Genomic DNA, 26848 nt, shown 5'->3' on the forward strand with positions numbered 1-26848 from the left:
AGGAGGGATGAGATGATGGAACCAGACCAGAGTTCACTCCCTTTAGCAAAAGAAGAAACCTCAAGATAATGTCCAGACGTCATTATTTGCAACAGGTCTTATGTCACGACACCAAGGTCAAGGGGCTGAGGTTGTGGTTCTGCCCGCATCCCTCCTGCTCCCACTGGCGACCTCATCCTCCATGATAGCCCTGGCCTGATGGTGTAAACATCAACATTTCCAGCCCCTGGGCAGGGGAGCCAGCCTGACTCTGGGCACATTCCAACCTGCGTGAAGTCACTGCTTGGAGCCCAGGGTGGATTAGAAGGAGGACTGGTGTTAGGTGGCTGCTGTCCACTGCCATCCTGGCTAAATAGCTGTCTGAGGTGAGGGTTCAGGGTCCTCACTCACCTCATGGTGAGTGCCCTGGATACAGTAGGCCTGTCAAGAGATGGGCCCAGGGCTGGGCCACAGATGCTGCCCCCTGAGTCAGCTGGGCATGCAGAAACCCCCCCACCCCACAACCCCCCCTTTACCATGGCAAACTGCAATGCCAACTATTTTGCTGAGGTAGCTTTTTAAATACATATGTCATTATTATGACAGTCCCTTGCTTAAAACCCGCTAATGGCATTCCATTGCACTCAGAATAAAATCCAAACCCAGTCTGCACGCTCTGGCCCCTGGCCTGTCTCCCTGACCTTGACTCCCAATACATGCCCTGCTCTGGGCTTCCGCCTGCTCCTCCCACACTCAAACTGGTCTCCTCCATGCTTTCCACATGCTGTTCCCTCTGCTTAGAACACTATTCCCTCAGCTCACGAGTGGCTGGTTCTTTCTTTTTATTCACTTGAGTCTCAGCTCAGATGTCACCTCCTCAGAGAGGCCTTTCCAGAGGCACCCATTTAGTGGTGCCTCTGCTCTGCCATTCTCCTCACTTATTCTATTTCATTTCCCCAATTTTGGTATTGATTATGTCTCTCTTGCTAGACTGGCGGCTCCTTGAGGTCAGGGTGTGACTGTTGTTTACTGCAGAGATCTCAAAGCTGAGAACAGCGCCTGGCACCAAGGGGCTCAACACATGTTCACAGAAAGGGTGAGACAGAGCTGGCAGCTACCAGGACTAGCTCCAGGGCCTACACAATGGGGGCCCAGGACACCTGTCACCATCAAGAGGAGCAAAGGGTCAACTCTTGGAGGTGCCCACTGCATTGTCAAGGGTCTTTGGAAATCAGACTTGGAAGAAAATACCTGGAGGTGGTGCCTGCCCTGCCTCAGGTATGGGGAAGGTGACATGACTACAGAAAAGAAGGTGCCCAAATGCCCTTCCTCCTCTGATTTGTCGGGACGTAGGGCCTCTGGGTTCTACATAGACCCACGTCACTCCAGATACACTTGAGAGGAGGAAGTCTTTCAACTTCACTTGGTAACAGCACCGCCACATTACAATCACCCAGAGACCAATCCAGGTCTTCTCCAGGCACCTGTACCTGTGGAGGCCACACCTGCTAAGGGGAGGAGGGTAGGTGGCTGGAAAGGGCTGGGCTGGGCTGGGGTCACTCACTCTCCACGTAGAACACGCCCACTTTGTCTGAGTCCGACATGGAAATGTACAGAACCATCTCGTATCCGGCAGGGAGGCGGTCAGGGCCTTTGGTCCGCAGGATCATCTGGGACATGTCCTTGAGATCTGGGGAGCAGGAGGTGAGAATGGAGAGATATTCTGCTGGAGCCTCAGCCTTCCAATGCTTTTTACTTTGATAATCAGGAAAAAATCCCCATGATGTGTACTATGGAAACCGTAGAAAAGCATAAAGAAGCCGGGTGCTATGGCTCACACCTGTAATTCCAGGGCTTTGGGAGGAAGAGCTGGGTGGATTGCTTAAGGCCAGGAGGCAAACACTAGTCTGGGCAACATAACAAGATCCCCCCCGAAATAAAAAAAAATTAGCCTGCATGGTGGCACGTGCCTGTAATCCCGGCTACTCAGGAGGCTGAGGCAGGAAGATGGCTTGAGCCCAGGAGGTTGAGGCTGTAGTGAGCTATGATCATGCCACTGCACTCCAGCCTGGGCAGTACAACAAGACCTAGTCTCAAAAAAAGAAAAGAAAAGCATAAAAGAGAATAAAAACCAGTTGTCATCTCCAACACTGGAGATGATTAACCTTTTGGGAATTTCCTTCTAGTTTATTTTCTATGCATGTATGTAACTTAAAAGATTCCAGACCAGGTGTGGTGGCTCACACCTGTAATCCCAGCACTTTGGGAGGCCGAGGCAGGCAGATCACCTGAGGTCAGGAGTTCTAAAGCAGCCTGGCCAACGTGGTGAAACCCTGTCTCTACAAAAACACAAAAATTAGCTGGGCATGATGGCACGTGTCTGTAATCCCAGCTACACAGGAGGCTGAGACAGGAGAATTGCTTGAACCTGGGAGGCAGAGGTTGCAGTGAGCTGAGATTGTGCCATTGCACTCTAGCCCAGGCAATAGAGCGAGACTCCATCTCAAAAAAAAAAAAAAATTCTAATCAAACCATGTTTACAGTTTTGCCTTTGGCTTTGAGCAAGAGTGGGTATTTGTGCCCATCATCTCCAGGAGGCCTGAGTCTACACTCAACTCACCCTCAGTCCAGCCCAAGACTGGGCATGAATATTTTACTCCTCCCATCCTGCCCCCCAAAACCAGGGCCTGCTGGTACCTTCCTTGCTGTAGACCTTCTCATCACGGCAGTCCTCTTTGGGCAACCAGGGTGTCTCTCGGTCACAGTTCACCAGCAGGATGGCTCCCTGACCCTCGGGGCCCCAGGTCCAGGACGCCTACAGTGGCAGGAAGAAGGTCAGTGCCCTCTTCTCTATCCTAGTATGGACCCCATGGGACACCAGAGAGACATGTCGCCCCAGCATGAGAGGAAAGAGTAGCCGCCACCCACTGGGGCAGCTGTGACCTGGCAAATGTGAATCTTAAGACTGATATCCACAGAGGATCAGCAAGGGCGTCAAAGGCACGTTCAATACAGGCACAGAGACAGGAAGGCTGACAGAGGCATTTATGGGCCTCCTGTCTGGATCGGCTGGTGTCTGGCAAGAGTGGAGGCAGGGAGGTGGAGGCTGGCCAGAGAAATGAGCAGACAGACATTCTACCATAGGTCCCAAGGTTCCTAGGGGAGTTCGGGAGGAGGCGCCTGGATAAATGACACCCAGCTGTTTCCAGACACGCTCTGAATTCTCCAAATAGGACCTGCATGGTGCTCCACTTTCTACACTGCAGCCAGACAGAGCGCTACTAGAACAAACGTGGGCCAGATTGTGTCACTTCCCTGCTTTAAGCCAGGACAGGGGCTCCCTGTTGAGTTAGGATGAAGCCCCAATTCCTCGCCATGGCCTGCAAGGCTTGGTGAAATGTGCCTTCCTTTCTATCTCATTTCCTCCACCTTGCCCCTCGCTCACTCTGCCCTACCCATCCTGGTGCCTTTCTGCTCCCAAAAGACCCAAGCTCCTGGGCCTTTACCCAAGCTTGTTCCTCTGCTGCTGTCCTGCCCCTTTTCACCTGGCCCACTCTTCCCCTCCTTGGTTACAGCATAACCATCTCTTCTTCCTGGAGGCCTTTCTGATTCTCTAGGACAGAACAGCTTCCCCGGGTCCACACCTGGCATCGTAACATCCTTTTTGGGAGGACTCAGGACAATTGTGATGACATGGCCACCCACAACACTCTATATTTATTTATTTATTAATTTATTTATTTTGAGACAGAGTTTCGCTCTTGTTACCCAGGCTGGAGTGCAATGGCGCAATCTCGGCTCACTGCAACCTCCACCTCTTGGGTTCAGGCAATTCTCCCGCCTCAGCCTCCTGAGTAGCTGGGATTACAGGCATGCGCCACCATGCCCAGCTAATTTTTTGTATTTTTAGTAGAGATGGGGTTTCACCATGTTGACCAGGATGGTCTCGATCTCTTGACCTCGTGATCCACCCGCCTCGGCCTCCCAAAGTGCTGGGATTACAGGCTTGAGTCACCGCGCCCAGCCCAACACTCCATATTTAATGTGGACCATGGGCTCCTTAAGGCTAGAGCTGTGCTTCTCTTGTTCTTTCTGCATCCCCTGGGCCTGACCCACTCCTGGAACATAAAAGATGCTCAGCAAATCGTTACGGGATGAGTGAAGAAAATGTGAAAACTTCACCAGCCCAGGTTTAAAAATTCTAGCCAAGTTCAGGCTCATGGGGATTGTGTGACTTTGCCAAGACTGCAGAGGCCCTTGGGGGTGGTTGGAAGCTCTCTCCCTGGGGCTGCTGGGCCTCAGAGACCTCTGTGGAGTTCACGGTCATGTGGCTTGGCCACAGTCTCAGAAAATGAGTGTGCAGGGCTGGCCCTGGTCTCAGGCAAGCCCTGCTTGAGATCCTAGAAGAAGGGGGCTCCCCCACAGGGCTGAGAACCCTCCCCTGACCTGCAGAGAGTCAGGGGCAGGCTGCCAGACCCAGGCTTCTCATCAGGCTGTGTTTATTTTACTTTATAAAGCACCCCTCTACGTAAATTTACCCCAGGCTTCGGAGTGTTATTATAAAGGTCACATATGCCCACAGCAAAAATTTAGATGATAAGAAGGGCAGAAAAAGGAAAGCAGTTAGAAGCAGCAGCCTGAATGTACACAGAGCAAGACTGATGGAGCCTAGAAACTGGGCTGAGAGAAAAGTCCAAATCTGAATGAGATGGAGAACACCATGCTGTCAGCACAAATTAAAAATACACGCACACCAACCACACCACATGCCTCCCGAGAGACACCAGAGCAGAAAGAGTCACATTCAGTCCATCAAAATGGTCCTCTGTGGGGAACAGAATGGGAGTGGAGAATGCAAGATGAAAGAAAACAAGTAAATGAACGAAGGAACAAATGAATGAATGATGAATGAATGAATGAATGAATACATAGAAAGAGGAGAAGGACTGTGCATATACCAGCAGAGAGAATACTATGCCTTGAACTGAGATTTTCTTTCTCCTTTTTTTTTTTTGCCATCAGTCAATAGTTAGCTACTTACAGAATGAACTGAGAATGATGAATGCAACCCTCTGTCCTGAGGGTCTGTCTCCCCCACCTCCCCAGTTTTAAAAGAAAAGGCAAAATAGGAAGAGCAAATGCCTTTGCAGCGCTTCCTCTGTAGTGAGTAGTGGGCATATTCATCCTTTCTAACGGTACCATGAACTGGGCGTCCCCATCATGGGATGGGGAAACAGAGACTCAGTAGCCGTCTCTATAAGGAGCCTGGGATCCTCTGCGGGTTCCATCATTGGTATGCTGTGTGTCTTCGAGCCTGTCTTGGGCCTCAGTCTCCTGAGCTGTGAAATGGGAATTGTTTACTTGGTGGGAGAACCATGGCTGCCTGCGGGATCCCCGGGTTCAGGGTTGTGACTTCCCTGATAGCTAGGTACCTTCTTTGGGTTGTTCTTCTCCACCACGCCATCCCGGTCTGCGTCCACATCCAAGGAGATCTCTGCGGAAAAGAGACATGGGTGAGTTGCTGAGCCTGCCAGCCAGGGTGGGGTAGGGGCATGAGGAAGACCTGTGGGATTAGGGTGTGTCTCAGCCATTCCTTTGGTCACGGGAAAGGGAGGACCTTGCTGACGTCATCTTCTGCAACCCCCCCCTCTGCCTCAACATCCCACTACCCACTGGAGACGATCAGCAGGCACTGTGTGGACCTCGTAGCTTACAGCAGCAAGAGCTGCCATCGGGGAGGTCCGGGCCCTCCCATCACTTCATTGTTCTGGCTGGGGTTTGGGGAATGATCCTCGCTGAACAGATCTGGGAGCCTCAGTTCAGAGGTAAAGTCCCATGCCCAAGGTCCCATAGGGACACTAGCAGAACTGGGGTACACAGTGCGGTTGGTCTGATTCATAGCTCATATTCAGAAAACTTACAGGCACAGCATTCCTGAAATACTCCCATTTCATAGGGCAGCAAACCCAGGCTCAGAGAAGTCACCTGTCAGCAAATCTGGCTGGTAATCTGGGAGACCAGTGCAGGATAAGGACCCCAAGAGACAGAATGGAAGGCAGTAGCACGAGGGGCTGTTAAAGAGGCTGAGGTGCCGGGGCAGGAATAATATTGGTTTTGGCTCTCAGACCTTTCTGAACTTTCCAGCCGGTCACACCTACTGAATGCTGCCTTTCAGGGAGCTCGGCTGCCTGAAACTCTTCCCTGGGAAGGAGCTGGGCCCAGCCTCTTTAGGGATCCGCTCGGCCCTTTTCAAGATGACAGTCTCTCCCCTGTGGGCATCTTGCTCTGCAGCTGCAGAGTGTTTGCCATGGCATGTTCTCTTGGCCACCCCAGGGAAGGCAGGATCACCTCCACCCCCTAATGCTGCAGATGAGGAAATGTGGACCCCCAGCAGGGAGTGACCACCGAAGTTCCCAGAGCACAGAGCCTTGGACTCCAGATGCCTGCTCTCCGCTGTTCCCTGCAATGAACCCAGGCTGACCTCCCACCAGGCTGTTTCCAAAAGCCCGGCCCAAAGTCAGAGACCCAAGACTTGCTCCCTTAAAGGTAATTCCCAGAGGAAGTGCCCACATCCCCACCCTGGCAGCCCTTGTCTCTAGGCTACAAGGTGACATTACACTGAGACGCCTTGTAGTGGATCCATGAAAGCAGTGGGCCATGGGCTGGACAAGAAACTATGGTGCACTCCATACTGCTTTTTCCATTACAAATTCTTAAATTTAAACATTTGATTCATGTCATAGTTGGACATAGTGTGAATCGAATCAAATCAAATAGTAACACACTGCTTCTAAAGAAAGACAGCTGCTCCCTGTCCAGCTCTTCTCCTCAGCTGCCTGAGGCAACCTCCATAAATACTAAGTAATCATGCTTATCACGATTTCCTGATTTGTTGAATTCAGACAGGCTTCATTACGTTCCTGTTATGAAATGTGGGCATTTCGTAGTGTGGCTCCCTTACCGTCCTCCTCCCAACCTCGCACAGGGCTTCAGCATTCCTCTCTTTGTTTTTTTTTGAGCCAGAGTTACGTTCTTGTTGCCCAGGCTGGAGTGCAATGGTGTAATCTCGGCTCACTGCAACCTCTGCCTCCAGATTCAAGCAATTCTCCTGCCTCAGCCTCCTGAGTAGCTAGGATTACAGGCGCGCGCCACCACGCCCATCTAATGTTTTATATTTTTACTAGATCCAGGGTTTCTCCATGTTGGTCAGGCTGGTCTCGAACTCCCGACCTCAGGTGATCTACCCGCCTTGGCCTCCCAGAGGGATGGGATTCCAAGAGTGAGCCACTGCACCCAGCCTCATAATTCCTCTCTTATGCCCCATGTCCTGTCTCCTAATCTACTGAAATGACCTTCTGGCTCCTTCATCCCCAGAGATCCCCCTGTAGTCATGCCCATAGGACTTCACCTCTGCAAGGCTTCCCCCAGTGTCTGATTTAACTAGATTCCAGTGGGATGCTGCAGGTAGAAACAGAGGACAGGGCTGATGTGACCTGTCCAGAGCATTGCCACTCAGGATGGCTCTGCCTTCCCAAGGGGGAGGAGGGAGAGGGCCACTGCTTCAGGGCCTCTGGGCTCCAGAGGACATTTCCCAGAGGCTCTGGATCCCACCTCAGCTCCCCAGAATAGCCCCAAAGTGTCAGGTGGCTCCTGGGTGTGGGGCAGATTGACGGGAAATGTCACTAGGATTGGGTTCAAGGCCGTCTGCCCTGAGAATCAAGACACTGAGGCCTCAGCTGTGACCAAGAGGCACAAGCATTTTGGAGGGTGGCCGGGGAGTGGCAGGGTGCCTAGCCTTCTTGCCTTACTAAGTAGCTTGAGGTGTTATGGGAAGGAAGGACTCCCTCCCCCACAGCCAACCAGGGCAAATATCCCAGGCTCTGGGGAAAAGGCCTAGGACCGAGCCCCTTAGGTTGATGTTAACATTTTTGGGGCCTATGTATGTGTACTGCTTCCACTGCCAGGACCTCAGATAGGATGGGCTTATTCCTCCCTCCCCCCCCACCCCTCCCTTTCCCTCATCCCTCCCCCATTAAAGGAAGCTTTGCAAATCAACCCTAACCAGAGTCTTGAAGGTCCTTAGGGATTAATTCGCTAAAACCCCTCATTGTATAGTTTGCAAACAGTGAGTCCAAGTGGTGGTGACTACTTGTTAAGGTCACACAGCAAGTCCTAGGCTGGATTGGGACCTAGACCCACAGCCTGATTTGCCAAAGGAACCATGAATTTGTTCCAAAATCCCAGGAGGAAGATGAGAGGGACCATAGGTTTGTTTTTCCTTTTTTTGAGACCAAGTTTTGCTCTTCTTGCCCAGGCTGGGGTGCAATGGTGCAATCTTGGCTCACCGTAACCTCTGCCTCTGGGTTCAAGCAATTCTCCTGCCTCAGCCTCCAGAGTAGCTGGGGTTACAGGGATGTACCACCACGCCTGGCTAATTTTTTGTATTTTTAGTAGAGATGAGGTTTCTCTATGTCAATCATGCTGGTTTTGAACTCCTGATCTCAGGTGATCCCCCCACCGCCTCAGCCTCCCAAAGTGCTGGGATTACAGGTGTGAGCCACTGCGCCTGGCTTAGGACCATACGTTTATTTAACTTCCCTGAGGCAGAGAGAAAATATGGCTACCCCAAGACCAAGGGAGAAAAGCAGGGAGGGCATTGACCAAGCACCCACTCTGTGCTGTGTCCTTTGCACACAGCATCCCACAGAATCCTTGTAAATGCCACATAAGGCTGCTCTGTGATGCTCATTTTGTAGACGAGGAAGCCAAAGCTCAGGGGTATAATGTGACTTGCCCAAGGTCACAAGGTGGCTGGAGGGGGCAGAGAAAGATCTTAGGCTTATTTCTGTCCACTCTGAGGCCCAGGCTCTTTCTCCTCAATGTGGACTCAGGATAGGACAAAGGTGAGAGGCTCAGGTATATTTTTGTGCCGGGGGTCAGTCCCAGCATCTTGAAATGTTGGGGGTGCCCTTGCCTCCGAGGCACTGTCCCTGAGTGATTGATTACTCAGGATGAGGGGCTCAAGGGCTCCTGAGGCAGATGTCTGAGGAAAGAGAAGACTAGAGGGGACAGACAGAACAGAGCCTCCCAAGGGAAACCAGCTTTTCACCAGGGTCTATGTTGGAACAGGAAACAGAATTTCAGTGGGGTTAGTTTCTCATAAAGCTTTCTTTTTGCAATTGAATGACTGTCTTTTATTCTGAGATTAGGCCCTGCCTATTTTTTAGGAGTTAAAATGACGGTTAAAGTTGATAGCAAATTGTTTTTTTGTTTTTGAAACGGAGTCTTGCTCTGTTGCTCAGGCTGGAATGCAGTGGTGTAATCTCGGCTCACTGCAAACTCCACCTCCCAGGTTCAAGCAATTCTCCTGCCTCAGCCTCCTGAGTAGCTGCGACTACAGGTGTGTGCTACCACGCCTGGCTAATTTTTGTATTTTAAGTACAGACATAGTACTCTCAAATTCCTGATCTCGTGATCCGCCTATCTCGGTGCCCCCAAAGTGCTGGGATTATAGGCATGAGCCCCACGTCTGGCCGTAGACTGTTTTCTTAATGCATTTATCTTTCTCTCTTTTTTTTTTGCCAAGCATCATAGTTGTTAGTCTTCTCATTTTTAAGGGGGTGAGGGGAGGGAGGGGACATTTGATTGGCTCATGAAATCTAAATATCTGGAACTTGTCACAGTTTAATAAATGAGTATTAAGAAAGCACACCCTCAGGACCACAGAAGGTTGAACTCGGTTCCTTGTCATGGGCATACGTGGCATCTTTTGGGACTCAGCCATGCTGATACCTCTGAGCTTAGAGGAAGCACAGCTTGGTCATCTAGTGGGGAGGAAAAGTCCAGTCCTGCCTCCTTATCGGGCCTTATTTTCCCATCTATCCTGTCTGTCTTGCTTTGGTGGAAGTCTTGTTAATGGTGCAGTCAGCCTTCTGGGATCACCCTCATTTGACAGGTGTCAGGCCCTTCCTGCCCCCGTCCTCAGGTGTCCCTGTCTCGGTGGGATTAGGTTTCCTCAGGGACTGTCATCTGAGACAGCCTGTGTGCTGTGTGCATGCAGGGTTCACACACGTGCCAGAGCTCAGTACAGCCCAGGAGTCTTTGGTTATCATCTGCCGCCCTCACCAAGGCCATCTCAAGGTCTCCTACCCCAGGGCTGGGCACCTCCTTGGTGCAGAAAGAGGGACGGGGGACCAGGAACCGAGCCCCTTTCAGAATTAGCCAAGAATGAGAAGGGCTCTGCTGAGTCTTATTACAGCCGCAGAGAGCACAGGGCCGGAGGGGGCGGGGCTGGGAGGGAGGGGCTGGCTTGGGAGCTGGTTGTATTTCAGGGAGGTGAGACCCCCCCTGAGAGTGTGGGATAACTGAAATGACTTGGCATCTCACCAACCATTTTCTGGAGATGTGGCCGTAGGCAAGTATTTGTCTGTTATACCTTTTCTGAGCCTTGATTTTCTCATCTATAAAATGGGATAATAATAAAATGAGATGTGGGATAATAATAGTGTCTATCCTTGAAATTGTTCGAAGAAGAGATTGAAATTGCAACGATGAAACATCAAGAGTACTGGAGCCTGGCACACTGTAGGTGCTCAGTCAATATCAGCTGTTTATGATCCTCCCCCTCCTCCTCCTCCTCAAAGTGCCCAGCACAGCTCTAGACAGCAAGCAGGTCTGCAGTGAGCAGGCCACCTCATTATCCTTAAAGCACTCCGCATGCAGTTGACTCAATAACCAGCAGTTCCCTTCCTCTGCCGTGCGGCAGCGCTGTCAATGTTAAACCAAGGCTGGGTGAACAAAATGACCCTCTGAAATGTCCTCCTGGCTTTAATATTCTATGATTAAAAAAATGAAACAAAATGCCATAAAAACAATGGCTCAGTTGCAGGAGGGTGGAGCGACAGAAAGTTCAGATGATCACAGCTCAGGGTCCAGTGGAGCCATGCTGGGGCCCTCTTCCCCGGCATGCAGGCCTGGCACCCCGCACAGGGCAGTGCGATGCAATGGACCGAACCTGAGACGGGTAATCCTGGGTTCTGGACTCAACTTGCCGGCCCAGTTGCTGTGTGACTTTGAATGAATTCCCTAACCTCTCTGGGCCTCACCATCCTTGCGGATCAAATGAAGGGCTTGGACTAGGTGAGTTAGAGACCTGGAGGCTGCATCTCTGCACCCTCAGGACTGAATCTGAGGAGGGTCAGGGGCAGGTGGGATTGTTGAGAACAGCCACAGGTTTTATAGACTGTGGCCATTCCCTTCGCCATGAGAGGGGCACTCTTCTCCAGACTGTAGGGGAGAGGCAGGGGAGGAACACACTTTCCTTTTTTCTCTTTTAGGGCCCACAGACCCTGGGCAGGGGACCTTGACACTGGGGGGAATTGCTGATGGATCAGGGAGTGCCTATTCCTGCAGATAAGCTCCCATCCCAGTATGGAAGGACTGGGGCACATGTAACATCCCTCCCCAGGCATGTGCCATTCAGAAGAAGCTCCAAGGGCCAGGTCTGGTGCACTAAGAACGGCATAAGTGCCCCGGAGAAGGACAGCAGTGCCAGGCCCTGGGAGATGAAGGCACCGAAACTGCAGCCACACCCAACTCACCAATGGCCGTGAGGAAGAGCCCCGCCTGGTCGATGGGAATGCTCCCTTCCTCATCATAGTAGTTGACGGTGACCTTGGTAGGGAGGGAGCGCATTGGGGTAGAGAGAAAAGAGAGCAGAGATCACAGATCACAAGCAGGAAAACCACAAGCAACTGCTCTCCCTCACAACTCATGGCTTGTCAAGCCAACCGTCTCCAAGCATCAGAACCCTCTCCTCCAGGAAGCACTCCTGGGTTGGTGGGCAGCTTCTCTCAGGTAACTGAACTCGACTGTAGACTCCCCTCCTGTTGGCTGAGTGAAGCTAGGATGACATCTGCCTTCCTGTGCCACTGTGTGCATTCCGCTGCCTGGGGGGCCCTCATATCTGCCATGCTGCATGTCTAGTGGCCATGGAGGGGACAGAGCTGAGGCTATTTTCCTTGGACCATGTTTGGTGCCATCACTGATGAAGCACATGGTAAAGTTCATAATTACAGAATCCAGCAGGGAGACAGCTCTGGTCTCAGCCTCACCACTTGGGCAAATCACTCATGGGTGTTCAGCACCCCATTTTACAGATAGACCAGGGACACTTGTGACTGTAAGCTCCAATGGTACTATGGTTCAGAGCCTCCACACTTTGCATCACTCAGCTGTCTCTAATTTTCGCCCTTTATGAAGCCATCATTCCATGGTCTAACCCTGCACCATCCACATGGCTACCGAGCACTGGAAATGTGGCTATTCTGAGCTGAGATGTGGTATAAGTGTAAAACACACACTAATTTTAAATTTGGTATGGAAAAAGAATATAAACTACCAGCCTGGGCAATATAGTGAGACCCTATCTCTGGCGGCGTTGGGGGGAAGCTGGACATGATGGCAGGCGCCTGGAGTCCCAGCTACTCAGGAGGCTAGGGCAGGAGGATTGCTTGAACCCAGTAGCTTGAGGTTGCAGTGAGCTATGATCACACCACTGCACTCCAGCCTGGGAGTCAGAGTGAGATCCTGTATCTTAAAAATGAACAATTTTGTTAATATTTTTAATATTGATGATATATCAAAACAATATTTTGATAGATAGTGTTAAGTAATATATATTAAGACAGTTGGCCAAGCTTGGTGGCTCATACCTGTAATCCCAGCACTTTGGGAAGCTGAGGCGGGTGGATCACCTGAGGTCAGGAGTTCAAGACCAGCCTGGCCAACATGATGAAACCCCGTCTCTACTAAAAAATACAAAAATTAGCTGGGCATGGTGGTGTGTGCCTGTAGTCCCAGCTACTCAGGAGGTTGAGGCAGGAGAATTGCTTGAACCTGGGAGGCAGAGGTTGCAGTGAGCCAAGACTGTGCCACTGCACTCCAGCCTCAAAAAATAAAAAAAGACAATTAATTTCACTTGTTTCTTTTTGCCTTTTCAATGTAATTACTGCAAAACCGAAAATGACACATGGCCTCCATGCGGTTTCCAGGGGAAAAGCCTGCCTGTCTCCTGCATGGCTGGACTTCCAGCCTGTGGTACCTTGTCACTGCTGGCCTCTGTGCTCGCCTGGTTCATGGTGACCCGCAGGGTCGTGCTGGGCGAGAGAAGCCAGCGCTGCTTGCCATTGGTGGCCACCTCCTCTGCTTCCCCATCGCGCACCACCTCCACCTGCACGCGCTCCGAGTGCTTCAGGCTGAAGGTTTGGGCTCCGGCTGGGGCTGCGCTGTGGGGAGAGAAAGAGAGGGTTAGGGGGAGCTCTGGGGTAGGTGGGATGGGGGGCTTTAAGAGGAGACTCCTGCTCCCAGCACTTTGGGAGGTCAAAACCCAAGAATCAATTGAGCCCAGGAGTTTGAGACCTGCCCAGGCAACACAGCGAGACCCTGTCTTTACATAAATTAGAAAATTAGCTGGGCCTGCTGGTGGGTAACTGTGGTCCCAACTACTCAGGAGACTAAGGTGGGAGAATTGCTTAAGCCTGGGAGTTGAGGCCACAGAGAGCTATGATTGTGCCACTGCACTCCAGCCTGAGCAACAGAGCAAGTCCCTGTCTCTTCTTTTTTAAAAACATTCTGGAGGGGCAAGGCTGCAATAGCCCTCCCAGGTTATCTGGTCTGGGAGACTCCAAAGGCTGCACTGCAGTCACCTGGCTGTGAGGAGGACTTGTGTTGAACATGGAATCTCTTGGGCCACTCTTGCACCTCCTGAGTCTGAATGTTTGAGGACAGGGCCTGGGAAATCTGAATTCTTAACACGTTTCCTAGTGCCTCTGATGGGTGGCCAGTTTTGGGAGCCACAGTGTCCTGTGAAGGTGGAAGATGGAGGCCCAGGCAGGAATGAATCTGCTCTGCCGGCAGAGCTGGGCCTGGAACCCCGTCTCCCTGCCCAGGATCACTGAGTCAAGTGCTGAGACCTCACAGAGATGGAGCCTGGAGCCCGGGTCCTAAAGTGACAAAGGTGGGGCGTCTCTTGTTATAAAGATCCCTTCCTTGCTGCCACAGCTTTCTTGGTGCCCTGACATCCCTCACTTTCTGAGTCACTTCTTGAGGTTCAGAAGTGGTTTTCCATTTCAAGGGAAATACTTTTGGAATTCTTGAAAAGCCATCAAGATCTCAGAGCAGAACAAATTGGTGTGATCTGGCTGCTGTGGACTGAAGGTTTGTGTCTCCCCAAATTAGCATGTTGAAGCCTTCACCCGCAGTCTTATGGCATTTGGAGATGGAGCTCCTTTTTTTCTTCTTCTATTTGAGAGAGTCTCGCTCTGTCACCAGGCTGTAGTGCAGTGGCGTGATCTCGGCTGGCTGCAACCTCCGACTCCCTAGTTCAAGGGATTCTCCTGCCCCAGCCTCCCGAGTAGCTGGGATTACAGGCATGCGCCACCACACCCAGCTAATTTTTGTATTTTTAGTAGAGAGGGGATTTCAATATGTTGGCCAGGATGGTCTTGATCTCCTGACTTTGTGATCCAGCTGCCTCAGCCTCCCAAAGTGCTGGGATTACAAGCGTGAGCCACTGCACCTGGCCTGAGATTAGATGAGGTCATAAGGGAAGGCTTCTTTTTTTTTTGAGATGGAGTCTCGTTCTGTCTCCCAGGCTGGAGTGCAGTGGCACCATCTCAGCTCACTACAACCTCTGCCGCCTGGGTTCAAGTGATTCTCCTACCTCAGCATCCTGAGTAGCTGGGATTATAGGAGCATGCCACCACACCCAGCTAATTTTTGTATTTTTAGTAGAGACGGGGTTTCACCATGTTGGCCAGGCTGGTCTTGAACTGACCTCAGGTGACCCACCCACCTCGACCTCCCAAAGTGCTGGGATTATAGGTGTGAACCACTGCGCCCAGCTAAGGGCAGGCTTCTAATCAAATAGGAGAAGAAAGAGAGAGAGAGAGAGGAGGAGGAGGAGGAGGAGGAGGAGGAGGAGGAGGAGGAGGAGGAGGAGGAGGAGCAAGAGAGGGAGAGACAAGTGGATAGAGAGAGATCTCTCTCGGACTGAGGAAAGACCATGTGAGGACACAGTGACAGGGGGCCATCTGCAAGCCAGAAAGAAAGCCGTCACCAGAACCCACCATGCCACCCCTTTTATCTTGAACTTCCAGCCTCCAGAACTGTGAGAAGATGAATTTGTTTTTAAGCCACCCTGTCCATGGTGTTTTGTTGTTGGCTTAAGGAGAGGTGACAGGAAGGACAGGGGACTAAGGGAGGAAGGTGCCTAGGGCTGGCGGCTTTGCTAAATCCAGCCACTGGTCTGAAGGCCCACGAGGGCTCAGAGGGACTTAGGTGGGATTCTTGTGGGATTTGTGGCTAAGACATACGTGTAAGCCTGTCTCAAAGGCACAGCTGCTATTTTGGGGGCCTGGAGCTCTTGGGTTGCAGGAGTTCTTAACTATGGCAGGCATCAGAATCATCAGGGGCGCTGTTTAAATCTATAGGGTGTTTTCTTTTGAAGGCTGTAGATTTGTGGATTCCATCTCTGGAGAGGCCAGTGGGAATGGCAGAGGCTGAGGGTGCTGGGGCAGCTGAAGATGGAAACAGCAGCCAGGGCTGAATGACATGCGTAGGCCAGTGGCTATGAAAGCGCAGAAGCAGCGGTGGTGGCAGCACCTGGGGGCTTGTCAAAACTGCGGGGCCCCACCTCAGAGTGTGTGTCCGATTCAGGAGGTCTGGGGTAGGGCCCAAGAATCTGCATGTCTAAGTTGCTTCCAGGAACTGTTGATGCTGCTGGTCCCAGTACCACACTTTGAGAACCTTTGGTCCAGACATTCAGCACTGTGGTCCACTGCTCAGAGCGCTGGGCTGGCCAAGGCCGTGAGCGTGAGTCTGTAGAGGCTGACGGGCAGCGAGTGTCTCTCTGACCCAGGCCACAGACTTTAGGGGCTACGGGCAAAGACTACTGATCTTGGGCTGTGGCAGGAGAGTGGGGAAGGGTTCAGGAGCCTGTGCCCAGTGCTGGGGGAGGAGCTCAATGAAGACACCCTGATGACATTCTTGTTCTTGTCCTGCTCCCTTCCAAACTCTACAGCCCATCCTGGGACACGGGGCTGATGTGAGACTGGATACTTCTTGGCCATGGCCTGCTGTCCCCTGTCCACATCCATCTTTTATTTTTTGAGGAGTTGTCTTGCTCTCTCACTCAGGATGGAGTGCAGTGATACCATCTCAGCTCATTGCAATCTCTGCCTCCTGGGATCAAATGATTCTCCTGCCTCAGCCTCCTGAGTAGCTGGGATTACAGGTGCCCACCACCACACCCAGCTAATTTTTATTATTTCTTTCTTTTATTTTTTGAGACAAGAGTCTCGTTTTGTCGCCAGCCAGGTGCCAGGCTGGAGTGCAGTGGCGCAATCTCGGCTCACTGCAACCTCTGCCTCCTAGGTTCAAGCAATTCTCTTGCCTCAGCCTCCTGAGTAGCTGGCCTTTGTACGTGTTGCTTCCTTCCCTGTCCTAGAATTCCTCCACCACCCTCCAACTCCACCTTCCGAGTAGCTGGGATTACCATGCCCAGCTAATTTTTGTATTTTTAGTAGAGATGGGGTTTCACCATGTTGGCCAGGATGGTCTTGATCTCTTGACCTCATGATCTGCCTGCCTTGGCCTCCCACAGTGCTGGGATTACAGGCATGAGCCATCACGCCTGGCCCACACCCGGCTAATTTTTATATTTTTAGCAGAGTTGGGGTTTCACCATGTTGGCCAGGCTGGTTTTGAACTCCTGACCTCAAGTGATCCACCTACCTTGGGCCTCCCAAAGTGCTGGCATTACAGGCGTAAGCCTGGCCACATCCATCATTAAGAGGGGTGCAGAGCCTGGACAAAAGCCCTGGACTGAGGGTGGATGTGCAGAGGACCTGGGTTTTAACCCAGTTTTGCCCCTGACTTGAGGGGGTCTGCACCTTCTGAGTGTCCATGTGTTAGCCCCTATGCCTCAGGAGGACTGCCACCTTCCTGCCCACAGCTCTTGTCTCTTACCCATCCTAGGGCTGGGGCCATGTTTTTCTGAGTTGCCACGTGGTACCTGCTCTCCTTTGGGTTATAAGCCCCCTGAGGGCATGGTCTGGCCTCTCTCATCCTCATTCTTCAGAGCCTAGCCTGGAGCTTGACTCATCATACACCCAGCAAAGAGAGCAGAGGTGAATGGGACTGAAGGCGAGCCATCCCCAAGGAAAGGGGTGGGTACCCATCTCAGGTGCTTTAGGTGGCATAGGGAGGAACAATCTAGAAGAAGACTTATGTGTTTATCAAATGCAGTATTTTTTTATGGTGACTGATAAAGCCTTGCCACTTATGGTAATGCCATAAAATCTCTGTTTAAAATAAAATTACTAAGAGAAACGTGAGCTGGATTAAAGAAAAGTGTTAATAGTGCTACAGGTTGAAGATGGTTTTGGCAAAAGCCGTGAGAGTCTGGGAAACTGTGGCCTCGGTCTGGGAAGCATTTCTCTCCTGTAAGTCTCTGCTTTGTCCATCAATGCGCTGGGTGGCCTTGGGCCAGGGACTTTCCCTCTCTCAGTTTCATCCAGTGTTAAGTGAGAGGATGGAACCAGAGCAGAGGTGGCTGAGTGCAGAGAGTGCAGAAGAGAGGCCCTGGGCAAAGGGGTGAGGAGGAAGGCTCTAGAAAGCTGGGGATGGCTGGGCATGGTGGCTCACACCTGTAATCCCAGCACTTTGGGAGGCTGAGGCAGATGGATCACTTGAGGTCAGGAGTTCACGACCAGCCTGGCCAACATGGCAAAACCCTGTCTCTCTTTTTTAAAAAATCTAAAAATTAGCCAAGTATGGTGGCGTGTGCCTGCAGCCCCAGCTACTCAGGAGGCTGAGGCAGGAGAATCACTTGAACCCAGGAGGCGGAGGTTGCAGTGAGTTGAGATCATGCCAATGCATTCCAGCCTGGGCGACAGAGTAAAACTTGGTCTCAAAAAAAAAAGAAAGCAAGCTAGCTTGGGATATCCCTGATGGATTCCTGCCCCCCTCACTCCACCCGCCTTAACCAGAGCCACTACTACTTCTATTTATTTATTTATTTAATTTATTTATTTTCTTAAATTGAGACAGAGTCTTGCTCTGTCACCCAGGTTGATGTGCAGTGGTGCTCGGCTCACTGCAACCTCTGCCTCCTGGGTTCAAGTGATTCTCCCACCTCAGTTTCCCAGGTAGTAGAGACTACAGACGTGTGCCACCATGTCTGGCTAATTTTTGTATTTTTAGTAGAGATGAGGTTTTACTATGTTGGTCAGGCTGGTCTGGAATTTCTGACCTCAAGTGATCTGCCCACCTGGGCCTCCCAAAGTGCTGGGATTATAGGCATGAGCTACCATGCCCGCCTAGAAGGGTACATTTTTTAAAGCAATGGTCCTATATATTGAGCTTCTGCACACAGTTCTGTTTAGGAAAAGATGTTTTACAAGATCATCTCTTAGCACCCTGACTCAGTTACTGTAAGTGATGCTTCCTGCCCGCCGTCATTCCTCTGGGCCAGTGAGAAACTGAAGGAGGCCTCAGAGGCTCCAGAGGGTTAATGCCCAGCCCACATCGCAGCTCCAGGGCCCCACACCCTCCTATTCCCCAGCACCAACCCTGCTCTGAGCTGAGCAAACAGCTATTCTTGGAGTCGCCCTGGCGGAAGCAACAAAGGGGCCCATTGTCCCCTGCAGATCCTGCTGGCTGCCTTCCTCCACAGGAAGAACCCTTTAGAATCCCTCTTGCAGAAACCTGAGAGCCAGGGGCTGCAGGCACCTCGATTGTCCCTGGAGGCTTCAGGGAGGGGCCCAGGACAGTATTGAGGGAAAGGGAGGGGGCATGGAGGTGGTTATGACCTCCTTGCTGATTAGAGAGAGGCTAAGGAAAGCATGATGGAGGGGCAGGCTACCAGTCCCTGTGGCCAGGTCTCTTCTGCCTACTGCTGAATCCCAGAACCCAGGACATGGCTATGCTCGATGTAGTCTTTGGCAATACATGAATGAATGCACCTGCCCTTCTTGGCTTTCCAAACAGTATTACCCAAGTGACTTTTCTAAAAAAACAGAAATCAGGTCGTTTGCTTTCTTGAAAATATTCACTGGCTCCTCAGTGCCTACCCATACAAGAAAATCCAAACTTCATCCTGGTGTTGAACTAGGATCATTTGGCCACAGCACCTCAGCTTGACTCTCTAGTTTCGTTTCCTGCGATTCCTTCCACCACTTCAGTGCCTGCATTGTTCCGTCTCACTGTGCATTTTGGCATATGCCGTTTCTTTTAGCAGCAAGACTTGCCCCTGACTTGCCTGCTTGGTAAATGTCCATCTCTCCCTGAAGACCTAACTCAATCCAGTTGCCCACAGTCACTGCCTGGCCCTTTTGGCAGTTCACTCTTTGAAGGCAGGGATTGTATCTTTTTCTGATGGTTTGTTTCAGTACCTGGCCTAGTATGGGCACACTGTGGGTATAAATGTTTGTTCCGGGAGGGCTGGAGGAGGAGGGCTTCTTTATATCGTTATTAATTCACTCAACGTGTATTTACTGAGCACTTACAATGCGCCAGGCACAGTTCTAGGTGTTGGAGGGTACATTGGTGAAAAAGCAAACACATTCCCTGGGCCCTTGGAAAAAACAGACATTTTTTTTTCGAGACAGTGTCTTGCTCTGTCACCCAGGCTGGAGTGCAGTGGCATGATCTCAGCTCACTGCAACCTCCACCTCCCCGGTTCAAGTGATTCTCCTGCCTCAGCCTCCTGAGGAGCTGGGATTACAGGTGTCCACCACCTTGCCCGGCTAATTTTTGTATTTTTATTAGAGTTGGGGTTTCACCATGTTGTCCAGGCTGGTCTAGAATTCCTGACTGCAGGTGATCTGCCCACCTCAGACTCCCAAAGTGCTGTGATTACAGGCGTGAGCCACTGTGCCTGGATGGAAAAGACAGACTTTCAATCAATTACATGATTCCAGCTGTGATAATTGCTATAGAAGAGAAGGATAGGGTGCCATGAGTCCCCAGTCTGGGGTTCCAGGGGAGATTCCCTGAGGAAGTGGCATTTGAACTAAGCTCTAAACCTTATACTCTAAAGGACAGATGAGAATTCATTACACCACTGCAGTGCTGACTGTTAAAAAAAGCATTAATTAAACCAGAGATTCTTAAATTTGAGTGTGCATTACCACTACCTACAGGGACTGCTAAAATACAGGTGAATGGGGCCAGCCCCTGAGTTTCTGATTTATCAGCTGTGGGGTGGGACCTGAGAAACTGCATTTCTTTTTGAGATGGAGTCTCACATTGTTGTCCAGGCTGGAGTGCAGTGGCGCAATCTTGGCTCACTGCAACCTCCACCTCCCGGGTTCAAACCATTCTCCTGTCTCAGCCTCCTGAGTAGTTGGGACTACAGGTACATACCACCACACTCGGCTAATTTATTTTTTTATTTTTAGTAGAGACAGGGTTTCACCATGTCGGCCAGGATGGTCTCAATCTCCTGATCCCATGATCCACCTGCCTTGGCCTCCCAAACTGCTGGGATTACAGGCATGAGCCACTGCACCCAGCCTGAGAAACTGCATTTTTAACAAGCTCCCAGGTGATGTTGATGCTGACGGTCCAGGGACCACAGTTTGACAACCACTGAGTTGGACAAGGGAGGAGAGAGAGGAGAAGAGATCTCCAAGCAACAGGACAGCTTGCGTGATGGCCCGAGGTGGAGGTTAGTCGTGCATGTTGGAGAAGCTGGAAGGAGGGGAGTGTGTCTGGAGTTTGTGAGCAAGCGGGAGGGAGAGTGGTGGGAGCAGGGCTTCTAGATTATGGCAAGGAGCTGGCCTTTCTTCTGACTGTAGAGGGAAATCACTGAAGGTTTCCAAGCGGGAGTGGCATGATCAGTTTTGCACCATAGATAGATCCCAGGGTGCAGGATCACCTGGAATGCAAGGTGGGGGGATGGATTTTAGGGGAGCAGCAGAGGAAATTGGGGAGGGGGTGGCTGCAGCTGCTTACATGAGCAGTGATGGTGTCTTGGGACCAGATAGTGGCTGTGAAAATGGAGAGAAATGGCCACTTGGTTGGTGTCAAAAGACATCTGCCCAGCCCCACAAATGCTTCGTGGTCTCTAGGAGACATGGGTCCTCTCTGGTCTAGGCTTAGTCAAGGGGGAGGGCCTTGTAGGGCTGGGGTGGCTCACCAGCCCCAGACTTGAGAGCATGAAGCGCCTACTCTTCCCTGGCATCTGGCGCTTTCAACTTGCCCGCCTGGCCTGGCCCTCGTTAACACCAGCCGGGGCTCATCCCCAGAGTGAACCCAGCTCCTGGCAGCCTGGGTGTGACATCCTGCTCTCGGGGCTTTAGAGGAGTCTGAGTGGGGGAGTCATGGGTGCCAGCCTGGCATGCAACCCCACGGCAAGCAAGAGGCAGGCAAGGACCGGAGAGAGGATGACCCCAGTCCAGACCTCGCACCTGGTGCTCGGCATACTGGTGGCTGGGGCCCTGTGGGTGGGCAGCTGCCCTGAACGGGATCAGTGGAGGCAAACCATGACGTCTGTCTTCAGCCAGCCTCCTTTACCAGCTGGAGCATCCAGCTGTCCTGGGCCACTCCTTAGGGAAGAAACAGTCTGATCTATAGCTACTCCTCTCCTCAGAAACCTTCAGTGACCCCCTACTACTCACAGAACACAGTCCAATGCCCGAAAAATGCATTCAAGGCTCGATTAGAGCTCCCTGACCCTCTAGCCTTATACTGCAGGCCACTGAAGCTATGCCCTTTCTGTCTCTGTGTGCCCCAACTTTCCTGCCAGCAATCTCTGCCCCTGAGTGGCATGTTCTTGGTCTCACTCTGAATCCCCAGTCTATCCTTCAAGACCCAGCTCAGTTGCCACCTCTTCCAGGAAGTTATTCCCTGATCTCATTAGTCAAAAAAAAAAAAAAAAAAAATCTCCCCCTCCATTTATTGGTGTCTCAAACAACACTTAATAAATGCGGTTCTGGCTGGGCGCAGTGGCTCACGCCTGTAATCCCAGCACTTTGGGAGGTCAAGGTGGGTGGATCATGAGGTCAAGAGATTGAGACCATCCTGGCCAGCATGGTGAAACCCTGTTTACTAAAAATACAAAAAATTAGCTGGGCATGGTGGCGTGCACCTGTTGTTTCAGCTACTCAGGAGGCTGAGGCAGGAAGATTGCTTGAAACTGGGAGGCAGAGGTTGCAGTGAGCCGAGATTGCGCCATTACACTCCAGCTTGGGAGACAGAGTGAGACTCTCTCTCAAAAAATAAATAAATAAATAAATAAATAAATAAATAAATAAATAAATGCTGTTCAACATTTCTTTCCCATAAGTGCTATGAATTCTTTGAGCACAGGGATCACGTCTCATTATTATTTGTTTCATAATAAACTCAATATTAATACATAATTATTATTATTTTTCTAACCACTAGAGCACCAGGGAACTGATAATTCTTATGTCTCAGCCACTGTACCAAGCCTGTGGCCCACAGGATCTCAGTCTATTCTTTCGGTAACCCATAAGGCCCAATTACCAAAGTGCTCATTTACAGATGAGCACATTGAGGCCCCTAGAAGGCAAGCACCTGCTTCGAGTCTCAGGGACAGTAATGGCTGAGTGTAAGGGCAACCCAAGCTCTCTGAGGGCTGGGCCTGGATGCCCCCTCCCTGGGAGGGAATTTGAAGGCTAAGCCTTCCCTGAGTTTCCTCAGGTAGGTGTGCCTGGTGCAGGGCAGAGGGGAGGGTCAGGCCTGGCTCTGGAGTGGGCCGAATGAGAGCCCCCTACTTATTTCACAGGTGGGATTCTGAGACTCAGAGAAGGGACACCAAAGACTGGCTTCCTGTCCTGGGCCCTTGGGTGGATGACAGAGAGAAGCAGGCCTGGGCTCATCAACACCCCTGGGTGCAAGGTCTGGCGTGGCTGGGCAGGAGAGAGCAGCCTTCAAAAACTGCCTCCTCCAAAGTGTGGCAGTGTGTCCGGCCAGCCAGGAGTGGGGCCTGGGGTGAGTCCCTGCCACTGGGCTCCCATCCCAACTCAGGGCCCTGCAGTCAATAAGTGAAGGTGTCAGGGACCCCAGCTATGCAGGGGACAGTGGGCCTGATCCTCCTTAGGACACTCCCAGTGCCAGGGAACTAGCCTGAAACCAGAGCCCTGGAGTGACTCCTGGCAAGGCCTCCTGTTTGGGGTTGAGGGCTCTGGGTGCTGTTCTGATTTATGAACCACCTGACCTGGCCTGAATTCCTCCCACCGTCATTCTCTCAGGAGCCAGCGCTGCTTGGGCCAAGCTTGGCCACGTGCCCTTGACCTTCCACAAGCCCATCCAACAGTGTCTGTCCCTTGAGGTTGAGGGTGGGGAGCTCAGCCCTATGACAGGCCAGTCCACCAGCATCACAGGCCACATTCATTCATCCATCCATCCATCTATCCATCCATCCATATATCCATCCATCCAGGGAACTGTTCATTGACTTTAGGGAGGACCATGAACAAGGACCACTGAAACACAAATGCCAGGAGGGCGACCTGGCAGAGCAGGCAGTGGCCTGGGCTCTGCACCCCCCAGTTTACCGGCTGTGCCATCCTAGACAAACATTCTTTCCTTCAGTTTCCCCAACTGCAAAAGGGGGGGCAACAATTGTACCTAACTCATAAAGTTGTTGCAGTGAGTTATTACATGCCTGTGAGATGAGCTTGCAAAGTGTTGAGAAGGCTGCCACACACAAAATAAGTGTTCAATAAATGTAAACTAGTAATAGTGAGAAAGAGAAGATGTGCAAAGAAAAAAATGTGATGAGACAGAGTTCTCGAGAATCAGGGTAGGACACCATGACATGGGGTAGTCAAAGAAAGCTGCCTGGAGGAGGTGACATTGGAGATGAGACTTGACTGACGAAAGTCAGGTTTGTGGGGATCTGGGGGATGGTGTTCCAGGCAGAGGGAACAGTAAATGCAAAGGCCCCGCAGAGGGAACAAGCTTGGTGCAGCCAAGGGCTAATGGCATCCACAAAGCCAGTGTGGCCAGAATGGAGTGCTGGGGAATTGCTAGGAGAGATCAGTGAGGTGGGGCCTGGTGCACTATGGGGAGGGGAGTACATAGCACCCCAGGCCCCCAACACTGCAAACTGGATCTAAGACCCTCCTGGCCTATTGGCACTTTTTAAAAAAGTAAGTACATCTCTAGCCCTCACACCAACCAAGAGACACAGTCTGGGAGTGAGTTTGTGCCAAAGTCTAGGAGTGCCTGCCTGATGCCGCCCTCTCATCTGCCAGGGAGTTATGGGCAAATTATTATTATTGACCTGATGTTACTAGCTGACATTTATCCTCTTTCTGTCTTCTGCTGGGACAATGGCTGGTCAGCCTCTGCCTGGGGAATCCCAGGGAAGGGATTCCTCCCACCTCCACCTCAGGGACGCAGATGGAACCAGGAGACCGCTTGGCACAGGCAAAGGGACGGTGTTCGCATCATTCCTGTGTCCTGAGGCTCCTGCAGACCTCAGGATCTGGATCCTGGCCTCTGTCCACCAGGGAGGAAAAGAAGACCCCTGCCTTCTTGAGAACTCTCACTCCCTTTGACAGAAGCTTAAGCTGAGGGAGGGACAGAAGAAGCTATTCCCGAGGCCCAGCTTGTGGGAGAGGGTGACCACCCTGCTACCTACTTTACTCCGAGGGTGCCCCCTCTCTAGTCCTTCCAGATTCCGGGAATGCCCGTGCCTCCAGTGTTCATGAGACATAGGTGGCCAGGATGGAACCGACCTAGGTTCCCTTCTGTGCCCTCTCTCCAACTTCAAGACCGAATCAGATGGGGACCAAGGCCAGCCCCCCTGAAGAAGTGGCTATCAGCTAAAGGCACCACTGGAGGAGAGTGTGTGGGCCAGGCATACCTGTGCCAAGACTAAGATGAGTGTATTTGGGAAGAGCAGAAGGAAACAGCAAATATCTTTAACAACAATCACAAAATACAGTCTCTAAGAAACACACTACTTCCTTCTTTCTGTGTATGTATTCATTGCTTGCTGGAGACCAGCAGTCAGAATGCGGCTGGGTCAAGGCATCCATCCTCAAAGGAGCCAGTTTTGCTAGGAGAGCGTGGGTGGCCCAGAGCACCCCTGCCCTTGGTGGCCTGGATGACAGCTCATGGGGCAGCAAAGTGGTCGATTGTTCATAACCGTGACCTCGAATATATAATTTCTACTGGACACAAGTCTTTCCTCGTGTTCTCTGATCGATCCTCATTTGGGTCAGTGGAGGCTCAGAGAAGTAAAATGATTTGGTCAAGGTCACACAGCTGTGGATGGAAGCTGGTACAGCAGTGCCTGCCAGGACCACAAGGTCCATTGAGGAATGGGGCTGGGGAGGCCCCTGCTGTGTGTGTGCAGGGGAACAGGCCATGTCTGCATTACAGGAAAGGGAGCCCAGAGCCCTTGGGGAAGGGAGTGGGTGTTGAGGCCGGTTCACTCACCTTCAGGACTCAGAAGGAGTGAGGGTCAGGACGCCACTCCCTAATAAACTGGGCCCAGCACCCTCCGGGCCTTGTGCCTTGGGGTCTACTTGGAGGCTCTGGGGGCATCCCTTGGAGTTTTGAGCCAAGACCTGTGTCTGGGATGGGAAGGACTCAGGGAAATGTGGAAGGCCAAATGGGAGTTGGTGAAGTCTCTGGGGACAGCGGGCTCATGGCCAGGGTGGAAGAGACACAGGCTGAGAGAGTTGTCCAGTTCAACCTGCTGGTTTCAGGGTCACATAGGACAGAGCGGGGAATAAGAGCATGAGTTCTGAGTCAGACAGACCTGGACCTGAGTCCTGTGTGACACTGGACGAATGGCTTCATCTCTCTGAGCCTCACCTTTGTCATCTGTAAAATGGGATGGTCAGAGTCTACGGTGAGAAATAAAGGAGGTGGTGGTTTCAGTTCCTATGTGCCCACTAACACCTCCTCCTGTTGTCAGTGCTGACAGCTGCTCTCATGACTACATAATTCGAGTAACAAAGCAGTAACAACTCAAGCTCCTTAGACCTGGGAGTGGCTTCCTTCCACTGGACCAGTGAGTCTCAACTGGCTGTGATTTTGCCCCCACACCCCATGCCAGGGGACTGCTGGCACTGTCTGGAGACATTTTTGGTCATCACAATTTGGGGGTTGCTACTGTCATCCAGGAGACAGAGGTCAGGGATGCCACTAAATATCCTACTGCAACAAAGAAACGTTGAGCCGACACTGAGAACTCTGCACTAGGCCTGTGCTGTCCAGGATGGTGGCTGCCAGCATGGTGGCCAGTGAGCACCTGAGATGCGCTCAGTCTACGCTGAGATGTGCTGAAGTGTAAAATGTGCACTGGAAGGCTGGGTGCAGTGGCTCATGCTTGTAATCCCAGCACTTTAGGAGGCCGAGGTGGGTGGATCACTTGAGGCCAGGAATTTGAGACCAGCCTGGCCAACATAGTGAAATGTTGTGTCTACTAAAAATACAAAAATTAGCCGAGTGTGGTAGCAGGTAGTTGTCCCAGCTACTTAGGAGGCTGAGGCATGAGAATCACTTGAACCTGGGAGGCAGAGGTTGCAGTGAGCTGAGATTGCGCCACTGCACTCTAGCCTGGGTGACAGCAAGACTCTGCCTCAAAAAAAAAAAAAAAAAAAAAAAAAAAGTACACTGGATTACAAAGACTTAGCATGAAAAAAAAAAAAGAATGTAAACCATTTGATTAATAACTTTTATATTGATTACATGTTGAAATAGTAATATTTTAAAATATTGGGTTAAATAAAATATATGATTAAAATTATGTCTTTTTTAACTTCTAAAAAAATGTGGACTACTAGAACATTTCAAACGCAAATGTGGCTTTTTTGTG

General features: G+C 51.3%; 1 protein-coding gene and 1 long non-coding RNA gene across 2 annotated transcripts in view; one reads left to right on the forward strand and one right to left on the reverse strand.

Moving 5' to 3' along the window:
• PADI2 (peptidyl arginine deiminase 2) overlaps positions 1-26848 on the reverse strand; it is a 52978-nt gene that overhangs the window by 24116 nt on the left and 2014 nt on the right. The window contains exons 2-6 of the mRNA XM_017974364.4: positions 13082-13265; positions 11580-11652; positions 5412-5473; positions 2677-2794; positions 1544-1669 (exon numbers count right to left, since the gene is read on the reverse strand). Coding sequence (XP_017829853.4) covers positions 1544-1669; positions 2677-2794; positions 5412-5473; positions 11580-11652; positions 13082-13265 — 563 coding nt within the window. The remainder of the gene's footprint in view (positions 1-1543; positions 1670-2676; positions 2795-5411; positions 5474-11579; positions 11653-13081; positions 13266-26848) is intronic.
• Positions 5266-26803, forward strand: LOC128932588 (uncharacterized). Its single transcript, XR_008482598.2, has 3 exons — positions 5266-5492; positions 20442-20710; positions 24360-26803. It is a non-coding gene; the product is annotated as an uncharacterized LOC128932588 (long non-coding RNA).

Source organism: Callithrix jacchus, chromosome 7 (assembly GCF_049354715.1).
Source record: "Callithrix jacchus isolate 240 chromosome 7, calJac240_pri, whole genome shotgun sequence".
Classification (NCBI taxonomy): Eukaryota; Metazoa; Chordata; class Mammalia; order Primates; family Cebidae; genus Callithrix; species Callithrix jacchus.